This window comes from Onychomys torridus, chromosome 8, assembly GCF_903995425.1.
Source record: "Onychomys torridus chromosome 8, mOncTor1.1, whole genome shotgun sequence".
In the NCBI taxonomy this organism is placed as follows: domain Eukaryota; kingdom Metazoa; phylum Chordata; class Mammalia; order Rodentia; family Cricetidae; genus Onychomys; species Onychomys torridus.
The window spans coordinates 85,146,439-85,167,396 of NC_050450.1; the positions used below are offsets into that span (position 1 = coordinate 85,146,439).

The 20,958-nt window shown below is 52.3% G+C and overlaps 3 protein-coding genes across 4 annotated transcripts; 2 read left to right on the plus strand and 1 right to left on the minus strand.

Moving 5' to 3' along the window:
* Positions 1-374: 374 nt before the first annotated feature.
* Positions 375-5,140, plus strand: Sp6 (Sp6 transcription factor). The gene is made up of 2 exons (XM_036197423.1): positions 375-484; positions 2,612-5,140. Exon 2 carries the CDS (start codon positions 2,669-2,671, stop codon positions 3,797-3,799), a length of 1,131 nt encoding a protein of 376 aa, XP_036053316.1. The 5' UTR covers positions 375-484; positions 2,612-2,668; the 3' UTR covers positions 3,800-5,140.
* Positions 5,141-10,825: 5,685 nt separating this feature from the next.
* Scrn2 (secernin 2) lies at positions 10,826-14,782 on the plus strand. 2 transcript variants are annotated; one of them, XM_036196439.1, is made up of 8 exons: positions 10,826-10,935; positions 11,286-11,462; positions 11,754-11,935; positions 12,922-13,121; positions 13,539-13,754; positions 13,850-14,015; positions 14,104-14,284; positions 14,463-14,782. In XM_036196439.1, the coding sequence occupies exons 2-8, from the start codon at positions 11,289-11,291 to the stop codon at positions 14,619-14,621; spliced, it is 1,278 nt and encodes a 425-aa protein (XP_036052332.1). In that variant the 5' UTR covers positions 10,826-10,935; positions 11,286-11,288; the 3' UTR covers positions 14,622-14,782. The 2 variants fall into 2 exon arrangements, with proteins under 2 accessions (XP_036052332.1, XP_036052330.1); XM_036196437.1 differs by having other exon boundaries at positions 11,289-11,462.
* A 772-nt stretch (positions 14,783-15,554) lies between these two features.
* On the minus strand, positions 15,555-20,958 carry Lrrc46 (leucine rich repeat containing 46). The gene is made up of 8 exons (XM_036197796.1): positions 20,567-20,958; positions 20,370-20,478; positions 18,870-18,978; positions 17,483-17,529; positions 17,102-17,211; positions 16,872-16,941; positions 16,413-16,567; positions 15,555-15,977 (listed from the first exon to the last, which is right to left on the minus strand). Exons 1-8 carry the CDS (start codon positions 20,586-20,588, stop codon positions 15,616-15,618), a joined length of 984 nt encoding a protein of 327 aa, XP_036053689.1. The 5' UTR covers positions 20,589-20,958; the 3' UTR covers positions 15,555-15,615.

Genomic DNA, 20,958 nt, shown 5'->3' on the forward strand with positions numbered 1-20,958 from the left:
AAAACTCTCAACTCTGGCCCCTAACTCGGGGAGTGGTGGGGACCTGGGAGGAGCGAGGGAGAGAGAGGGAAATGGCCTGGTTAGCCATCCTTCTCGCCCGCCCCCTCCTCGCACGGGGCTGGGCCTCGCCTCCAGCCGAGCCAGCAAGGGTTAAAGGCGGCGGCAGGTGAGGTGGGCGGGGCCGCGGGTTCGGGGGGGAAAAAGGAGCGGAGGGGAGAGGATGAGGGCACAGAGCGCGGTGAGTCACGGGCGGAGCTGGCCTCGCTTGCTCGCTAACTCGCTCACCGGCGCCCGCCCGCCCTCCGCCCTCCTGCCGGCTCTCACCGCCTCCACCGCCGCCGATCGCTGGGTCTGGTCGCGGCCCCAGCTTGCCCTCGGCTCCTGTCCCACGTCGCTGAGAACCGGCCAGCGCGCGGGGCCCATGAGCGCCCGTCTGTAGCGCGCCAGCAGACTGCGGTGCCCGGAGTCCGAGCGCGATCGCCAGGTAGGAGCCCGGGTCCGCGCGGCCAGGGGCGCGCGCGCGGCGGAGATCCGAGGGGAAAGGTGCTCGGAATACACCGTAGCCTGCGCTGGCCTGGTGGGGAGGGTGGTCTTAAAGGATCCGAGGGGCTGAGAGCCCAGGCGGAGGAAAAACCGGGAGAACGGGAGGGACTGGAGGGACCAATGGAGTTTGGGAACTGGGGAAACTTGAGCAACTGGGACAACCGGAGGACTGGAACATTGAAAACCATGTTTGAACGGAAGTCCCCACCGCCTGGGCACTGGGAATCGGGAAAGGCAGACGATCCAATAGAACTTAAAGACCTCTCTACCGTCTTTCTCGAATTGGGGAGTTCTGCATTCTTTTAGTGCAACCTTGATTGCAGGCCACTGCACTCTAGGCCTGAGCTCAAGCTCTCTGTCCAGAGAGGCCCCTCTGCAGCCTGGGTCATCTTAGCCTTCCCATCCCCCCAGACCCTGGGGCAGTTCCCAGGCGCCAAAAGCTATTAGGGTCCCAGACCTCACTGCTCCAGCCCAACCCCTTCTGGGCTGCCCCGCCCCGGCCTAAGGCTCCGTTCCTGCTGCTTCACCCTGATCCTTTCTTGTGGTAAGGCTGCCAGAGCCTGAGTAGGCACCTGGGTCCTCCTCTTCCCTGCCTCTCCCGGACTACCAGTGCTACCTCCTTGGTCCCAGAGGCCGGAGATTGGTACGGTCAGCTGAGCCCTGCTTGGGGAAGGCCCTTCCTAAATCATTGGCCTCCTCCACGTCAGCCCACACACATGCAAGATTCCAAGGCTCTAGGGAGAGATGGGAGAGAAGACTGGGACCTTCGGGTCATAGATTTGTGGTGGAGAAAGCGGTGGAGGTTTTAAGGTTTCTTTAATCTATTTTTTTAAAACAAGGTCTCATTTCCGAGCCTAAGCTAAACTCAGAAGCCTTCTGTCTCAGCCTCCTGAGTGCTGGGATTGTTTATTAGATGTCCCCACCATGCTTAGCAGCTTCTCTCTTCTCTTTTTCTTTCATCTCCCTCTCCCTCACCCCTTCTCTCTCTCCCTTCCTTCTTTTGCCACGTAGACCAGGCTGGCCCGGGACTCTGCATTCTTCTGTTTCATTTTCCCAAGTGCTTGCTTAGATTGAAGGCTTGCATCACCACACCCAGGCTAGATCTGTAGGTTTCTAATGTTTTGAGAAAGAGAACTGATTCACAGAGGTACTGCACAGTGTATGCTTGTTGACTGAACGATTAAATAAACATTTTATTCTAATCGCTGCTTCAAGTTTTGCTTTCTTAAATAAGAGCAGACTCAGAACAGTAGCGCTCAACACTTGGCTGGACACTAGAATCTTCTAAGGGAGGGGTTCTATAACCTTTCCAGTGCTTGCCCTTGAGTTCCGGGATGAGGGATGCCCATCTCTTCCAAACTGTGGTACTGCCTTACGTAGGGGAGCAGCGGTTATATTTTTGTGAGTTTCTAACAAGCTCTTCTCTGGGCGATCCCTTTCTCTGGTAATCCCTCCCAGATTGGGTGGGGGACCATCTAATACGAGGGAAAGGAGTGGGTGTTGGGTGAGGGAGTGGGTTTGCTGGGCAGAGTCAATCAAGCTAGGCAGGGAGCCGGGGAGTGTATGGAGAGATTAAATGCTGGTCCACATCCTTACACCAGGTCTGTGATTGGCTTTGGCAAAACGCTCAGGACCTGTTCTGGGCTTTCTGAAGGGCACATCATCTCAAGCAGCCAGAAGCGTATGCCCGTCCTATCCGTGTCCAGAGTTAGACTTGGGCTAAGACGAATCTAGATCATCCATTTAGGTTGGCAGCAGGTCTGCAGGGGGAAATGCCCAGGCACTATGTAGAGATGGTCTGGCGGCATTGGGGCCAAGCCAACTCCTGGAAGAGCTGAGTCCTAGGGGCGGGGTCACTTAGAGGAAAGGCCATTCTGTGCCCTGACCTGGACTTTCACGTTTCTCCTTCCTAGCATTCCCAAGCTCTAACTGATTTGCAGTCTCCTCCCAGAGGCACGCCCCTCTTCCTGTTAGGGGCTCGGAAGGAGCGCTTTGCTGGGAAGGGGTCTGGGTTAGGAGGGAAAGTATGCGGGTCGCCTTCCTTATGTCTCACCTTTGCCTCCACTAGGTCCCACCTGAGGTGCCCTTGACCGTCCCTGCCCTCACCCCACCCCGGATCCCGGCAATGCTAACCGCTGTCTGTGGCTCTCTGGGCAGCCAGCACACCGACGCGCCTCACGCATCACCACCGCGCCTCGACCTGCAGCCTCTCCAGACATACCAGGGTCACACGAGCCCGGAGGTCGGGGACTACCCCTCCCCGCTGCAGCCTGGAGAGCTGCAGAGCCTCCCGCTGGGCCCGGAGGTAGACTTCTCACAGGGCTATGAGTTGCCAGGGGCCTCCTCGCGGGTGACCTGCGAGGACCTGGAAAGCGACAGTCCCTTGGCTCCGGGACCCTTTTCCAAGCTCCTGCAGCCGGACATGTCACATCATTACGAATCGTGGTTCCGGCCGACTCACCCAGGCACGGAGGATGGCTCCTGGTGGGACCTACATCCCGGCACCAGCTGGATGGACCTCCCCCATACTCAAGGAGCGCTGACCTCACCTGGCCACCCGGGGGCGCTTCAGCCCGGTTTGGGAGGATACGTCGGAGACCACCAGCTCTGTGCTCCGCCGCCCCACCCGCACCCGCACCACCTCCTCCCAGCCGCGGGTGGTCAACACCTCCTAGGGCCACCCGACGGGGCTAAGGCCTTGGAAGCGGCGGCGCCAGAGTCCCAAGGGCTGGATTCCAGTCTGGATGCGGCGGCCCGACCCAAAGGCTCCCGGCGGTCTGTGCCCCGCAGCTCAGGGCAGACCGTGTGTCGCTGCCCCAACTGCCTGGAGGCGGAGCGACTGGGGGCTCCGTGCGGGCCCGATGGGGGCAAGAAGAAGCATTTGCACAACTGCCACATCCCCGGCTGCGGGAAAGCCTACGCCAAGACGTCGCATCTGAAGGCGCACCTGCGGTGGCACAGCGGCGACCGTCCCTTCGTGTGCAACTGGCTTTTCTGTGGCAAGCGCTTCACGCGCTCCGACGAGCTGCAGCGTCACCTTCAGACCCACACCGGGACCAAGAAGTTCCCCTGTGCCGTCTGTAGCCGAGTCTTCATGCGCAGCGACCACCTGGCCAAGCACATGAAAACCCACGAGGGCGCCAAAGAGGAGGCTGCGGCGGCGGCCCAGGGCGAGGCCAAGGCCGGCGGCGCGGTGGAGCCGCCCGGGGGCAAAGGCAAACGAGAGGCCGAAGGCAGCTCGGCGGCCTCCAACTGATCCCCGTGGATGTCGCATCCCTGCGGATCTTTTTAGGGGGGGCGGCCTGAGTAAGAGGGGAAGGTGGTTATTTATTGATGGTGAGGGGACAGGGAGAGGGGCGCTAGGGATTTGTTAGTTTCTGGGGCTAGATGGGAGGCTATTTGAATGTTTAGGCTGCCAGGAGCTAAACGTGCCCCTCGCTTCTTTTCTTTCTCACTAGTTCACCCTCCCCTGAGTTGCTGAAGGGTTAGGATGGATCACCCCTACCATGTGGAGGGGTTTGATTGGTAGAAATGGCACGTCCCAGGAGCTGAGGGGAAGGGAGACTGGCTCGGGGCGTTGGGGGTAGCTGTCTGGACATGTCTTTAGCTCCTGGGAACCCGGACATAAAAGCGCCTCGGAGCCGCCCTAAGGCCTAGGCCCCTTTCATCCCCCTTCCAGTACCTTCTCCCTCTAAAATTTCCGGAGAGAGAACAGAGATGAGGTGGGGGAGCCTGGGGTGGTTCCCCTTAAGGGGCTGTGTATCTAGCTTGGAGGGTTGTTACTATAGAATGAACTCCCTTCAATGAATTCCTTATAAACCCTTCCAGATTCAGTCTCCGAGAGCCAGGGAGGGCTCAGCTTCGCAGGCAGACGGAGCTGTGAGCTGAAGGTCAGAGTTACTGGGGGAGAGGAATCCAGCAGAGAGGTCCTCTTACAAAACAGGAAGAAGTTTGGCATGGGGTGGGGGTGAGAGATGGAAGAACTAACCCCTTCTTCCCTTTTCAAACTCTAATTCAATCCTTAACTCTTAGGCCTTTTAAAAGAAATCAGATTCAGTAGCCCCCATTCCCCATCCTACTAGGTAGTTTTCTGAAGTCAACCACCAGCATTAGCTCCGGAGTTGACATGGACACCCCGCCCCCACACTCACACACACAGGTCCCCACCCTTCGCTTTCCCTTTGGGAATGGAAGGGAGAGGGGTCCTTCTGCAGAGGACAGTGGAAGACCCTGCCCCTGTCTGGACTCCCCTGCCCCTCTCTTTTTAGCTTGACCCTTCCATGTTCCTGTAGGGCCCGGTGGGAAATCTTCCACACGAGTGGGCCTCTACTGGAGGGATTATAGGAAGCTGTTTCCTTTGTCCCCTTCTTAGAAGATGCTAGAAAATACATTTGGGTTTTGATCACAGGGTGGGGAGGGCAGATTTCTGCCTGGCAGACCCTGGGGCTGGGGGCACTCTCAGGTTTGAGGTAGAGGCCTTGAGTGCCTCCGACCTCTCTCTTGCTCGCTTCTCTCCACCCAGAACCCTCTGCAGGGAATAGCTGTGTGTTAATTTTTAAGTTATAAGCAAAGGGTATTTTATTTAAGAATTAGGGCGTGAGTGTGTATATGTGTGTTGTCTGTACCTGTATGTATGTATGTATGTATGTGTTTCTCTACTGAGCCTGGGGTCTCTTGAGACCCCATCTTGTTCACCCCATCCAAGGTCTGGGGCCTAGACCCACAGTATCTCTTTCTCCATTGGGGATGCTGGAACCCAGTCCAAGGACTGGGAGCTGTATGGGAAGTAGGGGCTGGGATCTGGGTAGGAATATGTGTTTGTAGAAAGGCTCCTCCTTAAAAGGGACAGGGTGACTCCCTGTGGGACTTAGGGGCCTGAAGTAGTTTAAGAATAAGGTTCTTTCTGTATCCCCCCTCTTTTCCTCACCTCCTGCTAACCTAGCCAGAGGTCCCCTTTCTAACCAAGAGGGCTGAGGGAAGAGCAGAGCTGCCATGCCTGCAGGCTGCCTGGCTAGGTAGAGAGGGGAGAAAGAAGGGCACCGTGGGTGTGTGGTGATTTCTCCTCCACCCATTGAAACCAGCCACCCTTCTCCCCGTGCTACCAAGACAACTTTTTCCAGTGACCATTCTTAGGGGAACTCCTACATGGGTGTGGGGGGATGTGCTGCTCCCCATCATAGACACCCTGAACCCTAAGATTTGCTGGGGGGTGCTTTGGATAGTTTTTGTCTGCCCTGTCCTTTACCAATCTAGGTATCTCAGCTGCCTGCCCTTCTAGGCAGCCCTCCCTAGAGGAAAATGTAGGAATTTTTTTTTTCTTTAACTGCTGTGAACCCACTTGGGGGGGAGGAAAGGAGGAGGCAGAAACAGCCTGTGTTTTTTATGCAACAATAAAGTCATCAACCAACCACATTCTTGCTTTATTTGTCGGCCAGCTCAGCATCCTCTTTTTGACTCTGAACACTCACAGTGACTGGGTAGAGGGGTCCTCAGGCAAGCATCACCTCTATTCAATCGGTTGGGTCAGAGCTTGGATCTGATCCTATCTTGAAGGGGCTAAGGAGAGAAGGGCTGCTTCTGAATCAATAGCCTCTGGTATTCATCTTATAAGATGTCCTCCCTCCCCTGAGATCGCCTCCCCTAGCTGGCCACTTGGATCCCTCTCCCCACCCCCATGGGAGCATGCATGTCAGCCGGTCCCTCTGGCTGGGAGTGAGGTGGGGGTGACTGACAGCGATTTCTTCACCCAGGATGATCCCTATCAGAGACTAGGCGATGAAAGGCAGCCATGGTATCTGATGGGCACCTGCCCAGCTGGAAAGGATGAGGAAAAGGTTGCTTCTACTACTCAGAGCAAGAATCCTGCCAGGGTTGCGCAACCGCCATGTGCACAGACGCACCCTCACGGGACTCACTGGCTTCAGAGAGACCAGAAGTGCCCACCCATAGTTGGTACCTAATTCCTAATTCGTGTCGAGTGAGTGAAAGCCTTATGAAGGTGATAGGGGGGTCAGCTTTTGTTTTGGTTTCCTGTCTCTGAAGGACAAGGTTGGTCATGGGGTCCTTTCACCTTCCCAACTTACCTTTTACTCGTTTTTTTGGGTTTTTTTCCTGCAAATGTATTGTTTTCTTCTCATGCAATTTCTAGCCCTAACTACAACCCCTCACCCAATTTCTCCAGCCGAATCTGGTTCTCAGATTGGCCCATCCTATCAAATGTCTGAGAGATTTTGGGGCCTCCGTGTTTAAGGAACATTGGAAGGGGGCATCAGGATGATTTAGGGTCTGTGGTTGGGGGGCACAGCGCACCTGTTTCCATCTGTTACTGGATTTAACAGCACAGAGCCTTTGTTTACCTGTGGCTTCCTGCCCGAGGCACTCCTGCGGGGCACCTCTTTTGTCTTCCTGGTTCTGGGGGGAATTAGACCCCAGAAACCTGGTGAGTCCCTCCTTTTCCCCATATCTGCCTCCAGGGACAGGAGGGCAGCTGTAGGGCCGGCTTGGCTTGTCTGGGCAGGACCAGGGCCCTGCCTCCTCCCCTTGCGACTCCTCCAGCTGACCTGCATTCTTAGCAGGGGCCTTTGGTGGGGCTCTGATGCATGCTTGATCCTCTGCAATGCTGCCTGGCTGGCCTGGGTCCCTTGAAGGAACCCAGGGTCACCTATGACCCCTCAGAAGTGGCACCCCAGCAGGATTGTAGTGGAGAGGGCGAGAGGGGGGGGGAAATCATCCGGTGTGGATTGACACTCTGTACGACCTCTCTGAGTCTTCTAACCGAAGAAGTGAAGTAGAATACCTCTAGGGCAGGTGAATGAAGTCAAAAGTGGAAACGTGACAAAAAGCAGGCCCGGAACGCACCCTCCACCGCCTCCTGCTCTTCCGGCTGCCTCCTTCTCCTTCGGCCTGTCCCGCCCCCCAGCGGACATCTGGGGAAGTGCAGAAGCTGTGGGCAGGTTCAGTCCCATGGCAACCTCCTACCTCTCCTCCAAGACGCCCCGAAGCAGCTTTTATACCCCCAATAATCCTTTATTGCCTATGGATAATACCAGCAATGTAAAGTTAAAATTATCTTAGGAACAAAACCAAAGAACTGTCAAACTAATCAAATAATAAAGTCACAGAAAACAGTCAACAGACAATAAGAAATGATTTCTTTAAAAAAAATTTTTTAATGTGCCTTTTAATCCTAGCACTTGGCCAGGCAGATCTCTGTGAGTTCAAGGCCAGTCTGATCTACAAAGTGAGTCCCAGGACAGCTATAAAGAAAAACTATTATTATTATTATTATTATTATTATTATATTGTACGAATGTTTTGTCTGTGTATATATGTATACAACACATGAATGCAGTGCCCTTTTGAGACTAAAAGAAGGCGTCAGATCCCTGGAACTGACTGGAGCTACAGATGATTGTGGTATCTGAAGATTAGGAAAAAACTCAGCTGCATCCTGGTTTGAATTCCAAAGATGTAATCCTAGTGAGGCAGGATGGGAAGCCAGGAGCCATGAGGATAATTTAAGTTACTTAGCTGTATTGTTTGTTTTATTTTTCTAAAGTTTTATTTTTATTTAGTAATTATATGTATAGTGTGCACTTGACTGCAGGTACCCACTGAGGCCAGAAGAGAGCGTTCCCTGGATCTGGAGTTACAGACTGATGTGAACTACGTGATCTAGGTGCTGGGAACCAACTTTGGTTCTCTTTGCAAGAGGAGCAAGTTCTCTTAACCAGTGAGCTATCTCTCCAGCTCCTGAGAAATATTTCTAGTCCCGTGGTTCGTGATGCACACCTTTTAATCTCAACACTCAGGAACCAGAGGCAGGCGGGTCTCCTAGTTCCAAGCCAGCCTGGTATACAGAGTGAGTTCGGGACAGCCAGAACTACACAGAGAAACTTTGTCTTGAAAAACCAAGGTGTGTGTGTGTGTGGGAGTGGGGGTTGGCTGGAGAGATGGCTCAAAGGTTAAGAGCACTGGCTACTCTTTCAGAGGCCCTGAGTTTGATTCCCAGCAACCACAGAGAGGTGCACAACTATCTGTAATGGGATTTGATACCCTCTTCTGGAATAAAGTTGTACATGCAGATAGAGCACTCATATACATAAAATAAATAAATCTTTTTTAAAAAGACAAGAAAAACCAAGTGGGGGAGATTTCCATATACTACCACCAAAATACTCAAAAAGGGAAATCAGAAAGCAATGCCTTTTACCCACAAAAAAAAAAAAAAAAAAAAAAAAAGTACAAAGGAATTGAAGAGGGAAAATGTGTACACTGAAAAACAAATTTGTTTTGATTCAGAGACTGCTGCCCAGGATGACATTGAACTCCCTGTGTAACCAAGGATACTCATGAACTTCTGATCCTCCTGGAATTGCAGGTGTTCTCCACCACACCCAGTTTATGCAATGCCTGGGACTGCATAAATTTACATGCTAAGGCAAATACTCTACCACCTGAGCTCCATTCCCAGGCCCAGATATGAAAAACAGATTAAAGAAATTGAAGAATGCACACGAACACACACACACACACACACACACACACACACACACACACACACCTGTGTTTTTTGTATTGCAAGAATTAAGGTTGTTGAGGTATTACAGACTGACAGTATGTAACCCCTAGAAGTAATTCCCAGAGGTCATAGGAGCATAAATGTATGAGATGTATTTTCTTCAGAGCTGCCTACAGAGATGATTCATAGAGGAAAAGGGAACTGAAAACCCAAAATATTTGAGTTCAGAATATGGCTCCACACCACTGTACATCCCTATTAACCCAATTTCTCCTTTGCTATCTCATTTTCTTAGCATGTAAAAGGATTTGGAATAGAAATTTCTAAATTTTCTTTCAAAGTTATCTTTCTATAACCTTAAGCACATGTGGGGCAGAACAGAACTTGGGTTTTTGGAGACAGGAGGGTTTTGTGTGTGTCGTCTTGTGACATGGGGGTATATGGGGGCTAGGGAGATAAGGTTCAAACAATAAAGTGACTGCCATATGAACATGAAGGCCTGAGTTCTGTCCCCAGAAGCACAGGCACTTACAACCCCAGCCCCGGGAGGGTGGAGACAGGAGACTCACTGGGCTCACTGGCCGGCCAGTGGAGCAGAATCAACAAGATTAAGGTTTAATCAGAGGTCCTGTCTCAAAAACTAAGATGGAGAGCCACTGAGAAAAACACCCATGTTGACCTCTAGTCTGCACAGGCACGCACATACATGTGCATGTACACTTGCACACATGAATACACACAAATAATCTTCCAAAGTCAAATTGTAAAATATACTAAAAGACAACAACAAGCTGGACTTCTCCTAAGATGACAGCTAAGGTTGAAAATAAAAGGAGAGATGCTTCAGCAGTTGAGTGAGTGCTGGCCGGATGGTGGTGGTGCACACCTTTGATCCCAGCACTCGGGAGGCAGAGGAGGTGGATCTCTGTGAGTTCAAGGCCAGCCTGGTCTACAGAGCGAGATCCAGGACAGCCAAGGCTGTTACACAGAGAAACCATCTCAACAACAACAAAAAGTGAATACTGATCTTGTAGAAGACCTGATTGTGGTTTTCCTGCCAGGTGGCTCACAACCACCTGTAATTCTAGCTTCAAGGATGGACACTCTTCTGGCTCCCTTGGGCATATACCCTCCCATACACATAATCCACAAACACACACAATTACAAAATTAAACATTTTAATGTATGTGTGTGGATGTTTTGCCAGTGTGTGTGTCTGTGCACCACATATGTGCCTGGTGTCCATGGAGGCCAGAAGGCATCCGATTTCCTGGAAGCAGAATTACAGAGGGCTATGAGCCACTGTGTGGGTGCTGGGAATCAAACCCAGATCCTCTGCAAGAGCAGCCAGTGCCCTTAAGCGCTAAGCTATCTCTCTAGCCCCTGAAAATAATTTGTAAAATAAACAATACTTAACTTAAGCTATCCCTATGCCTCCTGTATTGTGCTGTTTCACTAGGATTGAGTCTTTGGAATTCTAGTCAGAATTCGGGCAGCTCAAGTTCTCCCTTACTCTCCAGAACCCCCAGCAGCGTTGGCTATTTTATGAATACTCTATTTTCACTCAGGCTTCTTTTCTCCTTCAGCTCCACCTCCTAATAGTGACTCTCTCTGATAAGTCCGAACTGGAAGTCCAGGACATCCAGGCAGCAGGATTTGGAAAACCAGCCACTTGGTTCCAAGAAGTAGTGCTAGCTAGCGCGCACCCTCGTGGGAAACGGTGGGATTGCAGGTGTTCTGTTCCGGCTCCGCCCCCGGGGACAAAGGCCTTCCTGGTCACCTGGGAATCTGGGTCCAGAGGAACAGATCTGTCCTGAAACGGAGGACGTGGCGCCCAGAACTGAGTTTGGGGGTCTTGGAGGCAGAGAGGGTGAGAGGTGGAGGTACTGAGGACTTGGAAGTGGTTGGACGGAAGAGGAGCGCGAATGTGGACATGCGCAGGAGCGTGGGATTCTTGGAGAGGGCGTTAGTGCCTAGAAACTACCCTTCCAGCTTGGAAGGGCTAAGGCTACAAGGCGGACGCTCTGCATTGTCTGCTGACTCGTTTAGTGCATACTGCACTCTGAGTGTGCGTCCAGTGCTGTTGTCCCGGACCGGAGCGTCTGGCATGGACTCTGTCTTCTCTGAGTGCACATGTGGGAGGGAGCGTCCTAGGCCCCACAGGTGGCCAGGATTGTGGAGAGGTGTTACTGGAGGGACCTGATCATCCCTACCTCTTAGCAGATGGCCTCCTCGAGCCCGGAAGCCCCTTGTTCCTGCGACTGCTTTGTCTCTGTGCCTCCGGCCTCAGCCATCCCGGCTGTGATCTTTGCAAAGAACTCGGACCGCCCCCGAGATGAGGTGCAGGAGGTGGTGTTTATACCAGCAGGCACTCACACCCCTGGAAGCCGGCTCCAGGTGGGTTAGGAATTAAAAGGAATAGGAAGGTTTAGACATTGTTCCTAGACCTTCGCTTTCTTGCACCTCGGATGTTGGCAGATGCTGTGAAGAGTACGGACTTCAAGTCCACCAACCTGGACCTTGAGTCTCGTTAGCCTCTGCTAACGCAGTTTACACATGTGTGACCTTAGAACAAGCCCTTTCTTAAGGCCATTATATTAAAGTGCCTGACAAAGTGCCGGAGCAATGCAGATTCTGGATCTTTTTTTTTTTTCCCTGTGAATTCCCTTTTCTCTTCTTTACCTCCAGTGCACCTACATCGAGGTGGAACAGGTGTGGAAGACACATGCTGTCATTCTGAGCCGCCCTTCCTGGCTGTGGGGGGCTGAGATGGGAGCCAATGAACATGGTGTCTGCATTGGCAACGAAGCAGTGTGGACCAAGGAGCCTGTTGCGGAGGGGGAAGCCCTCCTGGGTATGGATCTTCTCAGGTACAGACCCGCTCTTCATGCCCCCACCCTCTGCCCCTAACACTCAGGTTCATTGGCCTTGCCTCTCTCTTGGCCTTGACCCGTGGCCTCTCTAAGAAGGCTGCTGTTCACCTTCTATCATAATCATTATGATGATGATGATGATCATCATCATCATCATCATCTCCTCCTCCTCCTCCTTTGATTTTTCAAGACAGGGTTTCAGCCGGGCGGTGGTGGTGCTCGCCTTTAATCCCAGCACTTGGGAGGCAGAGTCAGGAGGATCTCTGTGAGTTCGAGGCCAGCCTGGGTTACCTGGAACTTTGTAGAGCAGACTGGCCTTGAAACCAAAGGTCCACCTGCCTCTGCTTCCTAAGAGCTGGGATTAAAGTCGTAGGCCACCAAGCCTGATAAAAAGCCTCTTTTGGCCCAGAATGGTTTAATTTTTTTTTCAGTACTTTTTTGTTAACTGAAATCTCCCATAGAATTCTGGTTTATAGAAACTGATAAAGGTGCAGCTCTGACTGAGAAGTCCAGGCACTTCTTCCTTGGAAATAGTGTTCCAGACCTTTCCATGGAACTCTCAGTTCTAAGCTTGGAAACCATTGGCATATGGCTTTTTCTTTTTTCTTTTTTCTTAATTGTTGTTTTAAGACAGCTTCTCATTGTGTATCCCTGATTGGCCTAGAATTCACTATGTAGGCCAGGCTGTCCTTGAACTCAGAGAAATCCACCTGTCTCTGCCTCCCAAGTGCTGGGGTTAGAGGTGTTTACCATCACATCTGGCTGGTTTTTCATTTTGCCTTGGAATTTTTGTCTGTTTTGAGATAAGGAATCTTGTAGTATGTTTCTGAGTGTGGAGTTGAACTTCTGATCCTCCTGTCTCCACCTCCTTGTTGGGCTCACAGGCCTGTGCCGCATACCATCATTGCTGCTGGGTTTGCTGTGTAATATGGGCTTTCGTCAAACCTCTCTGGATCACTTCTGTCCTCTGACCTCTCTGCTAGGCTGGCTTTGGAACGGAGCAGTACTGCCCAGGAGGCTGTGTGCGTGATTGCAGGCTTGCTAGAACGCTACGGGCAGGGGGGCAGCTGCCGGGAGGATCCTGTGCCATTCTGCTATCACAACACCTTCCTACTGGCGGACCGCACAGAGGCATGGGTGCTGGAGACAGCTGGCAGGCTGTGGGCTGCTCAGCGGATCCAGGGTAGGAGTCTAGTGTGGAGCCTGCCTCCGAGAGGGAACCTAGACGTCCCCAGCTACTGCCCTCCACTTCTGGAGGCCCCCACTTTTGTCTCCCCGACAGCCTTGGGCATTGGGACACTCCAGAAAACTGGAAATGAACCCACTTAGGAACTTCCTCCTTCCCCTGGCCAGGTGCTCCCCTGCTTCAGCCTGCCCCTTCCTCTGGAAAGCCTTCCTGGGGTCATGTGCAAGCGACTACCACTTTGCCATCCTGTCCATCCCTATGACATAGCTCTGATTGATTTGTCTGTCTCCTCCTCACCGGAGGCCCCTTGAGGACAGGTTGAGCTTTTTAAAACCGTAATCTAAGCTCCTTACCCAGGACCTGGCATATAGTGGGTGCTCCGTGATACATGAATAAGTTCCTCTTCTTCTGCAGGGGGTGCCCGAAACATTTCTAACCAACTGAGCATTGGCACGGACATCTCAGCAGAACACCCAGAGCTCCGAAGCCACGCCAAGGCCCAGGGTTGGTGGACCGGACAGGGCACCTTTAACTTTGCAGAGGTCTTCTCCTTGGCCCAGCAGCCTGTGCGAATGGAAGCTGCCAAGGCCCGCTTCCGGGCTGGGTGTGAGCTGCTACAGCAACAGCAAGGTCTGGGAGTGGTGGGCGAGAGGGCCACAGCACCCTAGCCTGGAGTCTCTCTCACACTCTTATTTGCTGGGTCCCCACCACTTCCTCCTTTGCAGGAAGTATCACAGCAGAGGTGATGATGGACATCCTCAGGAACAAGGAGAGCGGCATCTGCATGGACTCCGGAGGCTTCCGAACCACAGCCAGCATGGTGTCGGTCCTGCCCCAGGATCCTACAAAGCCCTGTGTCCACTTCCTCACTGCCACACCAGACCCGTCCAGGTGAGGGTGGAGAGGACGTACTGGCCAGGGGACATGACCAGACATGTCCCCTGCTACTACTTCAGTCCTCCAACCTGTGTCTCTTTAGGTCGGTATTCAAGCCCTTCATTTTTGAAGTGGGGGTGGCCCAGGCCCCCCAGGTGCTGTCTCCCACTTTTGGAGCCCAGGACCCTGTTCAGATCCTCCCCCGGTTCCAGACTCAGGTGGATCGTCGACACTTACTCTATCGTGGACACCAGGCAGCCCTGGAGCTGATGGAGGATAAGCAGGTAGCCCTAGGGGACTATGCTGAGGGCAGGTAGGAAATACCTTTACCTTCTCGATATTCTAGGGCCTGTGGCTAGAGGAGACTGCAGAGCTGGGGGCAGGTGGGACCTTCAGCTAGTCTTGGGTTTCTCCTGCCTGGAGGAGAGGGTCCACATTCCTCACCTCTGCCTTGCCTGGCAGGATCAGAGAAAACAGATCCGGCAGAAGCAGCAGAGCCTGGAACAGGAAGGCCTGGAGGCTCTCCGAGGACTACTTACTGGTGACCAGACCGTCCCTCCCCGGGGGCTGGGCAGCCTCTTCCAGGCCTTTGTGGAGAAGGAGCAGCAGGCCTATGCTTAAGCATGCAGCACCTCTTGGCCCACTGGATACAGGAGCTCTGGGCCAGCTGCTGTGAGCTGTGGTGGTAGTGGTGGCTGAAGTTACAGGCATCCTTCACACCGCTCATCCAGGGTCTGGGTGGCTGGTATAGCCTTTGACTTAATAAATGTTTTATTTCCTTATTCAATGAACTGGATCTCAGGTCATCCGGGGAGAGCTGAGCCAGGACAAAAGGCAGCTCCCGGCAGGCTGGTTGCTAGAGCTATGGTACCATAAACCCTAATGATGAGTGTTTGGTTGAAGACCCAAGATCATGCTTCATGAGAGCTGGCTGCCAAATGGGGACAATCAGGATCCCAAGGTTTTAGTCCTTAGCTTGACTGAATGGTGGCATGTCTTTGATCCAATTACTCAGGAGGCAGGGGCTAGTGGATTTCTGTGAGTCCCAGGCTAGCCTGGTCTAAATAGCGAGTTCCAGGACAGCCAGGATTACACAGAAAATCACTATCTTAAAAACAAAACAATAAGCCAAGTGGTGGTGGTGGTGGTGGTGGTGGTGGTGGTGGTGGTGGTGGTGCACACCTTTAATCTCAGCACTTGGGAGGCAGAGCCAGGCAGATCTCTGTGAGGCCAGCCTGGTCTACAGAGTGAGATCCAGGACAGGCACCAAAACTACACAGAGAAACCCTGTCTCAAAAAAAAAAAAAAGAAAAAAAAAAAAAAAAAGAAAAAGAAAGAAAGAAAGAAACCAAAACTATCTCACCATGAGACAGCATCCTTTGTGAGGTGGTCCCCACTTGTTGCCCACCTGAGGCCCAGCAAGCCATCTGGGGACCCAGAGAGATGCCAGCCCTTTGGGTCATTCCTGAAAAGTTAAGCTGCTTTTGGGGATTGTGTTTTTGACTTCTGGTTTTGGTTTCTTTCCTTGACTTACCCCATGGGACATGAAAAGCATTCCAAGCCCAAAGATACTTTATTGGGGGTGGGGCTCCTGCCACAGGTGAGGGGCTGCACACTACTTCGTGTTCCTTTTGGCTGTAGTTTTTGTCATGCTGGGGGCTGCAGCTGGAGAGGTCTTGGAGGCTGCGGCTGCTGGGGCCCCCTTCCTTGCCGGGGCAGAGCTTTTCTGGCTCTTGGGAACTGGTTTCTTGGTAGAAGAGGAGGTCTGGGTGGAGGAGGTGGCCTGAGCAACTGCCTCTTTCTCAGGCTGCTCGGTGACAGCAGGGCTGCAGTCTCCAGCCATGGGCACTGCAGGCAGCAGGGGCAGGTCGGTGAGGACAGGCTGTATCTCCATCCTTGACAAGTGCTCTTCCAGGACCGTCTGCTGCCTTTGCTCTTGATGCTGCTGCAGTTCCTGGTCCAAGTCCTTGAAGAACCCTGGGGAGGAGAGGGCAGCCCTGGGCTTGGCAGGAGGGCCTTGGGCCGGGGATGTCTCTGGTGAACCTACCAGCATCCCTAGTAGAATACATATTGGGCTGGGGCAGGGAAGAGACGGGTCACCTGCATCCTCTCATTAGATCCTGCTGATTCCAGACTGAGGTGGGTCATTGACACTCACTCTGTCATGAGTGGCAGGTGGCCCTGAGGCTGATGGAAAGTGATCATGTAACCCCAGGGACTGAGCCAGCCTGGGAAGATGTCACCTTCCACCTGACTGGCACTCTGGAAACACAAAGGGCCTGGAGTGGAGGAGACCACAGAGCTGGAGAGAAGGTCACGGCAGAGCTAGCTGCCTAGGACAGTGACAATGTCATTCCCATCTCCAAGGGCAATGTAAGCCGAGGGAAGCTATAAGGTGTGAACAGTAATCACTTCGCTCTGTGCAGAATGGGCCATTCAGCTCCGGGAATTCCTCCTCCTCATCCAAGGACTCATTGTCATCATCGCCATCATCCGAGGTCCAGCGCTCCAATATAGGCTGCTTGTCTAGGTCCAAGAGCAGTGGCAGAGCTCCTGTCACCATCTTCCTGTAAGGCAGAGGAGCAGAGGTTACCCCTGAGGGCATCCCTAATGGGGAACCTGGGAGGATATGGTGACATATGCTTCAGTGCCCATACCTGGGTGGGTATGACTCAGACTAGGAGATGGGCCTGGGGTCAGCCCTAAGAGCAAAAGGCTGGCTCCTATGAGGTGCTGGATGTGGGACTGGGACAGGCTCAGTCTAGGGCACCATGGATGAACCAATCAGGGTTGCAGGCTGATAGTGGCTTTCTGGAGCAGTGGGTGATGCTCATCCAGCACTTCTTTACCCCACCTTCAGCCCCTCCTCACCTGTAGCCATTTTGGTTGGTGCAGGTGTTTCCCAACAGATTGAGGATGAGAAGGCTCTGGGGGAGCTCATCTGTGCAGTAGAAAGAATGAGTGAGGGTTCCCTGCTTGCTCTGCCCTCCCTCCACCCCAGCCGGGGGAGAGAAAGAAGCAAGATCACAAGGAGCTTGGAGCCAAGAGGAGGGAGGACACCACATGGGACCCACTGCAAGAGCCAGGGCACGTATTCCTACCTAGCTTCAGCACGTCTATCAGGTTGTCAGAAAGGTCCAGAAACTGGAGGTACTGGAGGTCAAGGAGGTTTTCCACCTGCCTGATTTGGTTTCCTGCCAGAGACAGGAAGCTGCCGGGGGAAAGGGAGGGATGGAGATAAGATACAGGACTGCTGGAGGAGGGGGCAGGCAGGAGGGAGGAGGGTACCAGGTCCCCAGCCAGGCTCCTCCGTGTAGTCAGCTGGCTAAGTGGGGACACAAAGCCTTGTGGGGTGAGGAGAGCAGAGCTAGATATCTCACCTGACAAAGAGCCAGGCTTAGAGAGCCCCAAGACAGTTCTAGGGGTGTAGCCAGTTTCTCACTACCCACTCCTTACTCCTTTGTTGCCTTGGTGCCACATACCGCAGAGAGGTGATGCATGCCAAGTTCTCAATTCGCTGGATCTTATTCTGTGGGAAGAAACCAAGTTTAAGTCAGCTGGGTGGAGAGTCTTTTTAAGGAGACGAAGCCCTAAGACCATGTCTGTTCTCAGCTGCAGCCAGTGTAGGTGGAGGATGACCACTCAACCTGACTGTGGCTGGCTGCCATCGCCTTGGGGAAGATGATTTGTCTTCTCTGGTCAATGGTTAATGTGTGAACTTGGAGCTAGTCCAATGAGCAGAACCAAAGGGCTGCAGACTCAAAAGAAGGAAACCAAGGGGCCAATAGAGAAATGGGAATGGCCTCATTGGTGGCGAGTGTGCGTGCGTGCGTGCACCCGTGTATGTGTGTGTGTGTGTGTGTGTGAACACATATGTCAAGGATGTGTGTGGAGGTCAGGGAACAGCCTGACAGAGACAGTTCTCTCCTACTGTGTGGGTCCTAGGAGTGAACTCAGGTCACCAGGCTCGGCAGCAAGCACTTTAACCTACAGAGTCATCTTTCCAGCCCTATTTTTTAATTTTATTATTTATATATTTATTTTTATTTTTTATTTTTTGAGACACAGTCACACTAAGTAGCCTTGGCTGGCCTGGAAATCATAGACCAAGCTGACCTCCAACTCACAGAGATCTGCCTGCCTCTGCTTCCCCAAGTGATGGGACCAAAAGCATGCACCATCATCACACCTGGATCTCTCTCTCTATATATATATATCTATATCTCTCTATATAGATATTTTTCTAAGATCTATTTATTATGTATTCTATCTGCATGTATCCCTGCAGGCCAGAAGAGGGCACCAGATCTCATTACAGATGGTTGTGAGCCATCATGTGGTTGCTGGGACTTGAACCCAGATCCTCTGGAAGAGCAGCCAGTGCTCTTAACCGCTAAGCCATCTCTCTAGCCCCTTAAATCTATATTTTTAAGACAGGGTTTTGTGTAGGGCAGGCTGCCTGGAACTTCCTCTGTAGCCCAGGCTGACCTCAATCTTGTGATCCTTCAGCTTCAGCCTCTTGGGTACTCAAGAGACTGGCATATGCCACTGTGCCCAACTGGAATGGTGGAACGGCAACTCAAGAGCATGTTCAGGAGCTCTTTGTGGGGTTGGGGTAGGAAATCAGTCTTTTTGTTTGTTTTGTTTTCTCAAGACAGGGTTTCTCTGTGTAGCCATGACTGTCTTGTCTTGTAACTTGCTTTGTAGAACAGACTGGCCTCGAACTCACGAGATCCACTTGCCTCTACCTCCCAAGTGCTGGGATTAAAGGCAATCCCAGGTTTTTCAAGTTAGACAGACTAGGTTCACAACAGGGAGGGGACAGGAGGCATGGGGGGGGGGTCAGGAGGCATGGGGGCAAGACTTTACCGACTGCAGGTAGAGGCTGTGAATATTCCGGAGGCACTCCAAATTCCTGATAGAAGTAATCCCTTCCCGATCCAAGCGGACAGTCTCCAGTTCATCGAGAGTATGAAACCTGGAGAGAGTAAGCAAAACGGGTCGATAGGGCCTGCATCTGTGGCCTCTTAGTGGCCGAGGGGGGGGGGGGAGAAGAAGACATGTCTCAAGGAAAAGAAGGGGACTAAATGGTTTTGATGAGATGTCTAGAACAGCTGCTTGACCCAGGTAGTGGTGTCTAGGTCATGAGACTGGCTAGTCTCAGACACATGGTTCTCTTGGTGGAAGTGAGAAAGAATAGAGAGGAAGCCGACAAGGGCCCTCTGGACAGCTGGTGGGTGGTGGCCATGGTCCCTGGAGATTCAGGACAAGATCAGTTTGGATGGTGGAGGCAGGGTGGGGATAGATGCAGAAATACTCTCATTTCTTCTGGAAGAATCTTCCTCACTCCCTTGTGAGTCACCCACGGAGGGGAAATCACTTGTTCCATCCATACCTTCACTATTTCCAAATTTACTAAGTATCCTCCAGACAAATGACATAGGTCCTTGCCCATCATTATCAGGGAAGCCAGGCAAATATCTGTGACCAAGTGGATGCCAAAGGCAGGTACAAGAAATGAAAGTGGTTACATGGGCTATGTACCAACTCCAGAGTGGAGGAGTCAAGGGCATCTTCCTAGAGGTGACCAGTGAGCAGGCCATGGGGAAGGGATAGGGACAGGGCATTTCAAGCAGAACATGCGTGTGCTAATCTAGTCTGCTTTGAACTTGAATGTGCCTGTGAATCCTTTGGGTACCGGAAGATGCAGATTCTAATTCAGTAGGTCTGAGATGGGTATCTTTTTTTCTTTCTCTTAAAGCCAGGGCTTCATGTAGCCCAGGGTGGCCTCAGGCTCACTATGTAGCTGAGAAGGATCGAACTTCTGATCTTCTGGCCTCTACCTCTTGAGTGCTGAGGTAAAAACCAAGGCCAGTTTTACGTGGTGCTTAGCACTCTGTCAAGCGAGCTACATCCCCAGTGGAAAGTCTTCATATCTAACAAGCTCTTGGGTGATGTCAAGCTGCTCTCTCTTCTGAGTAACAAGGGGCAAGAATGCAGTGTGAGAAACTGCACACTTTTAGAGTGTGGAAAGATTTTTGGTTCTTGCTGGGAGGCCAGACTGAACAGAGAATTTCTGAGTTTGCTATAGCATTCTCTAAGGCAGCTGAGGATGATGAGAAAAGAGCCATCTTTAAGAAGTAAAAACTGGGGTTGGGGATTTAGCTCAGTGGTAGAGTGCTTGCCTAACAAGCACAAGGTCCTGGGTTTGGTCCTCAGCTCCCGAAAATTAAAAAAAAAAAAAAAAGTAAGGAAAACCAAGTGAGAAGGACTGCTGATTGAAGTGTGGAGTAACTAAAGAGACAGACACGATTTACAAAATCATATAGCTCAGCAAACTGAACATCTGTGCTTTCCTTCTCCACTCACATCTTTTCTGACAGGTCTTCATCCTCAGGGAAGGCCAAGTTCCTCTTGGTGATCAGGGCTTCGGTAATGCAGACTTCGCCTTCCTCTGTACCCTGGGCAGCATTCTTAGCTGTGAAAAGACAGGCTCCTTTTCATTTGCCTTCATTCTCGGGGGACCTGACCTGACTGTCGTCCAGTTGTTCTATACACCAACTCACCTTCCTGCTCGCCTCCTGGCATGACCTAAAAGAAACAGCGGCGGTTTGCGGCAGGAGACAGACTAAGGGGAGCAGAGAAGCTTATTGCCGGCCCGTTGGGATGACTGCACCCAGCTTGGAGAGAAGACGGGAGGGAAGACTGAGGAGACAGGGACAGGGGTGGTTGGTGCAGAGTCGGTTGCTGGCGGTGCGGTGGGAGACAGGAGTAAATCAGAGCGAAGGATCTGGAGTTAGAGGTGTGTGGCGGGGCTTTACTGGTCGCAAACTGAAGAGACCGGAAGAAAGAGAAGAACGGTCCCTTGCAGTCTCGCGTCGTTGCTAGGAGACCGGACGCCAGCTCCGACGGACCGGTAGGAGTGGGGGCGGGCACTACAGGCCCGACTCTACGCATG

Excerpts from the sequence above, each read along its gene's own strand:
- Lrrc46 (XM_036197796.1), bottom strand. The coding sequence starts at position 20,588 with ATGCCAGGAGGCGAGCAGGAAG. Across the intron at positions 17,530-18,869 it reads ACAGCCTCTACCTGCAGTCG|AATAAGATCCAGCGAATTGA; the intron begins GTAAAGTCTTGC and ends TTCTTCCCACAG. Across the intron at positions 16,942-17,101 it reads GATAGACGTGCTGAAGCTAG|ATGAGCTCCCCCAGAGCCTT; the intron begins GTAGGAATACGT and ends TCTACTGCACAG.
- Scrn2 (XM_036196439.1), top strand. The coding sequence starts at position 11,289 with ATGGCCTCCTCGAGCCCGGAAGCCCCTTGTTCCTGCGACTGCTTTGTC. Across the intron at positions 13,755-13,849 it reads GCTGCTACAGCAACAGCAAG|GAAGTATCACAGCAGAGGTG; the intron begins GTCTGGGAGTGG and ends CCTCCTTTGCAG. Across the intron at positions 14,016-14,103 it reads GCCACACCAGACCCGTCCAG|GTCGGTATTCAAGCCCTTCA; the intron begins GTGAGGGTGGAG and ends GTGTCTCTTTAG.
- Sp6 (XM_036197423.1), top strand. The coding sequence starts at position 2,669 with ATGCTAACCGCTGTCTGTGGCTCTCTGGGCAGCCAGCACACCGACGCG.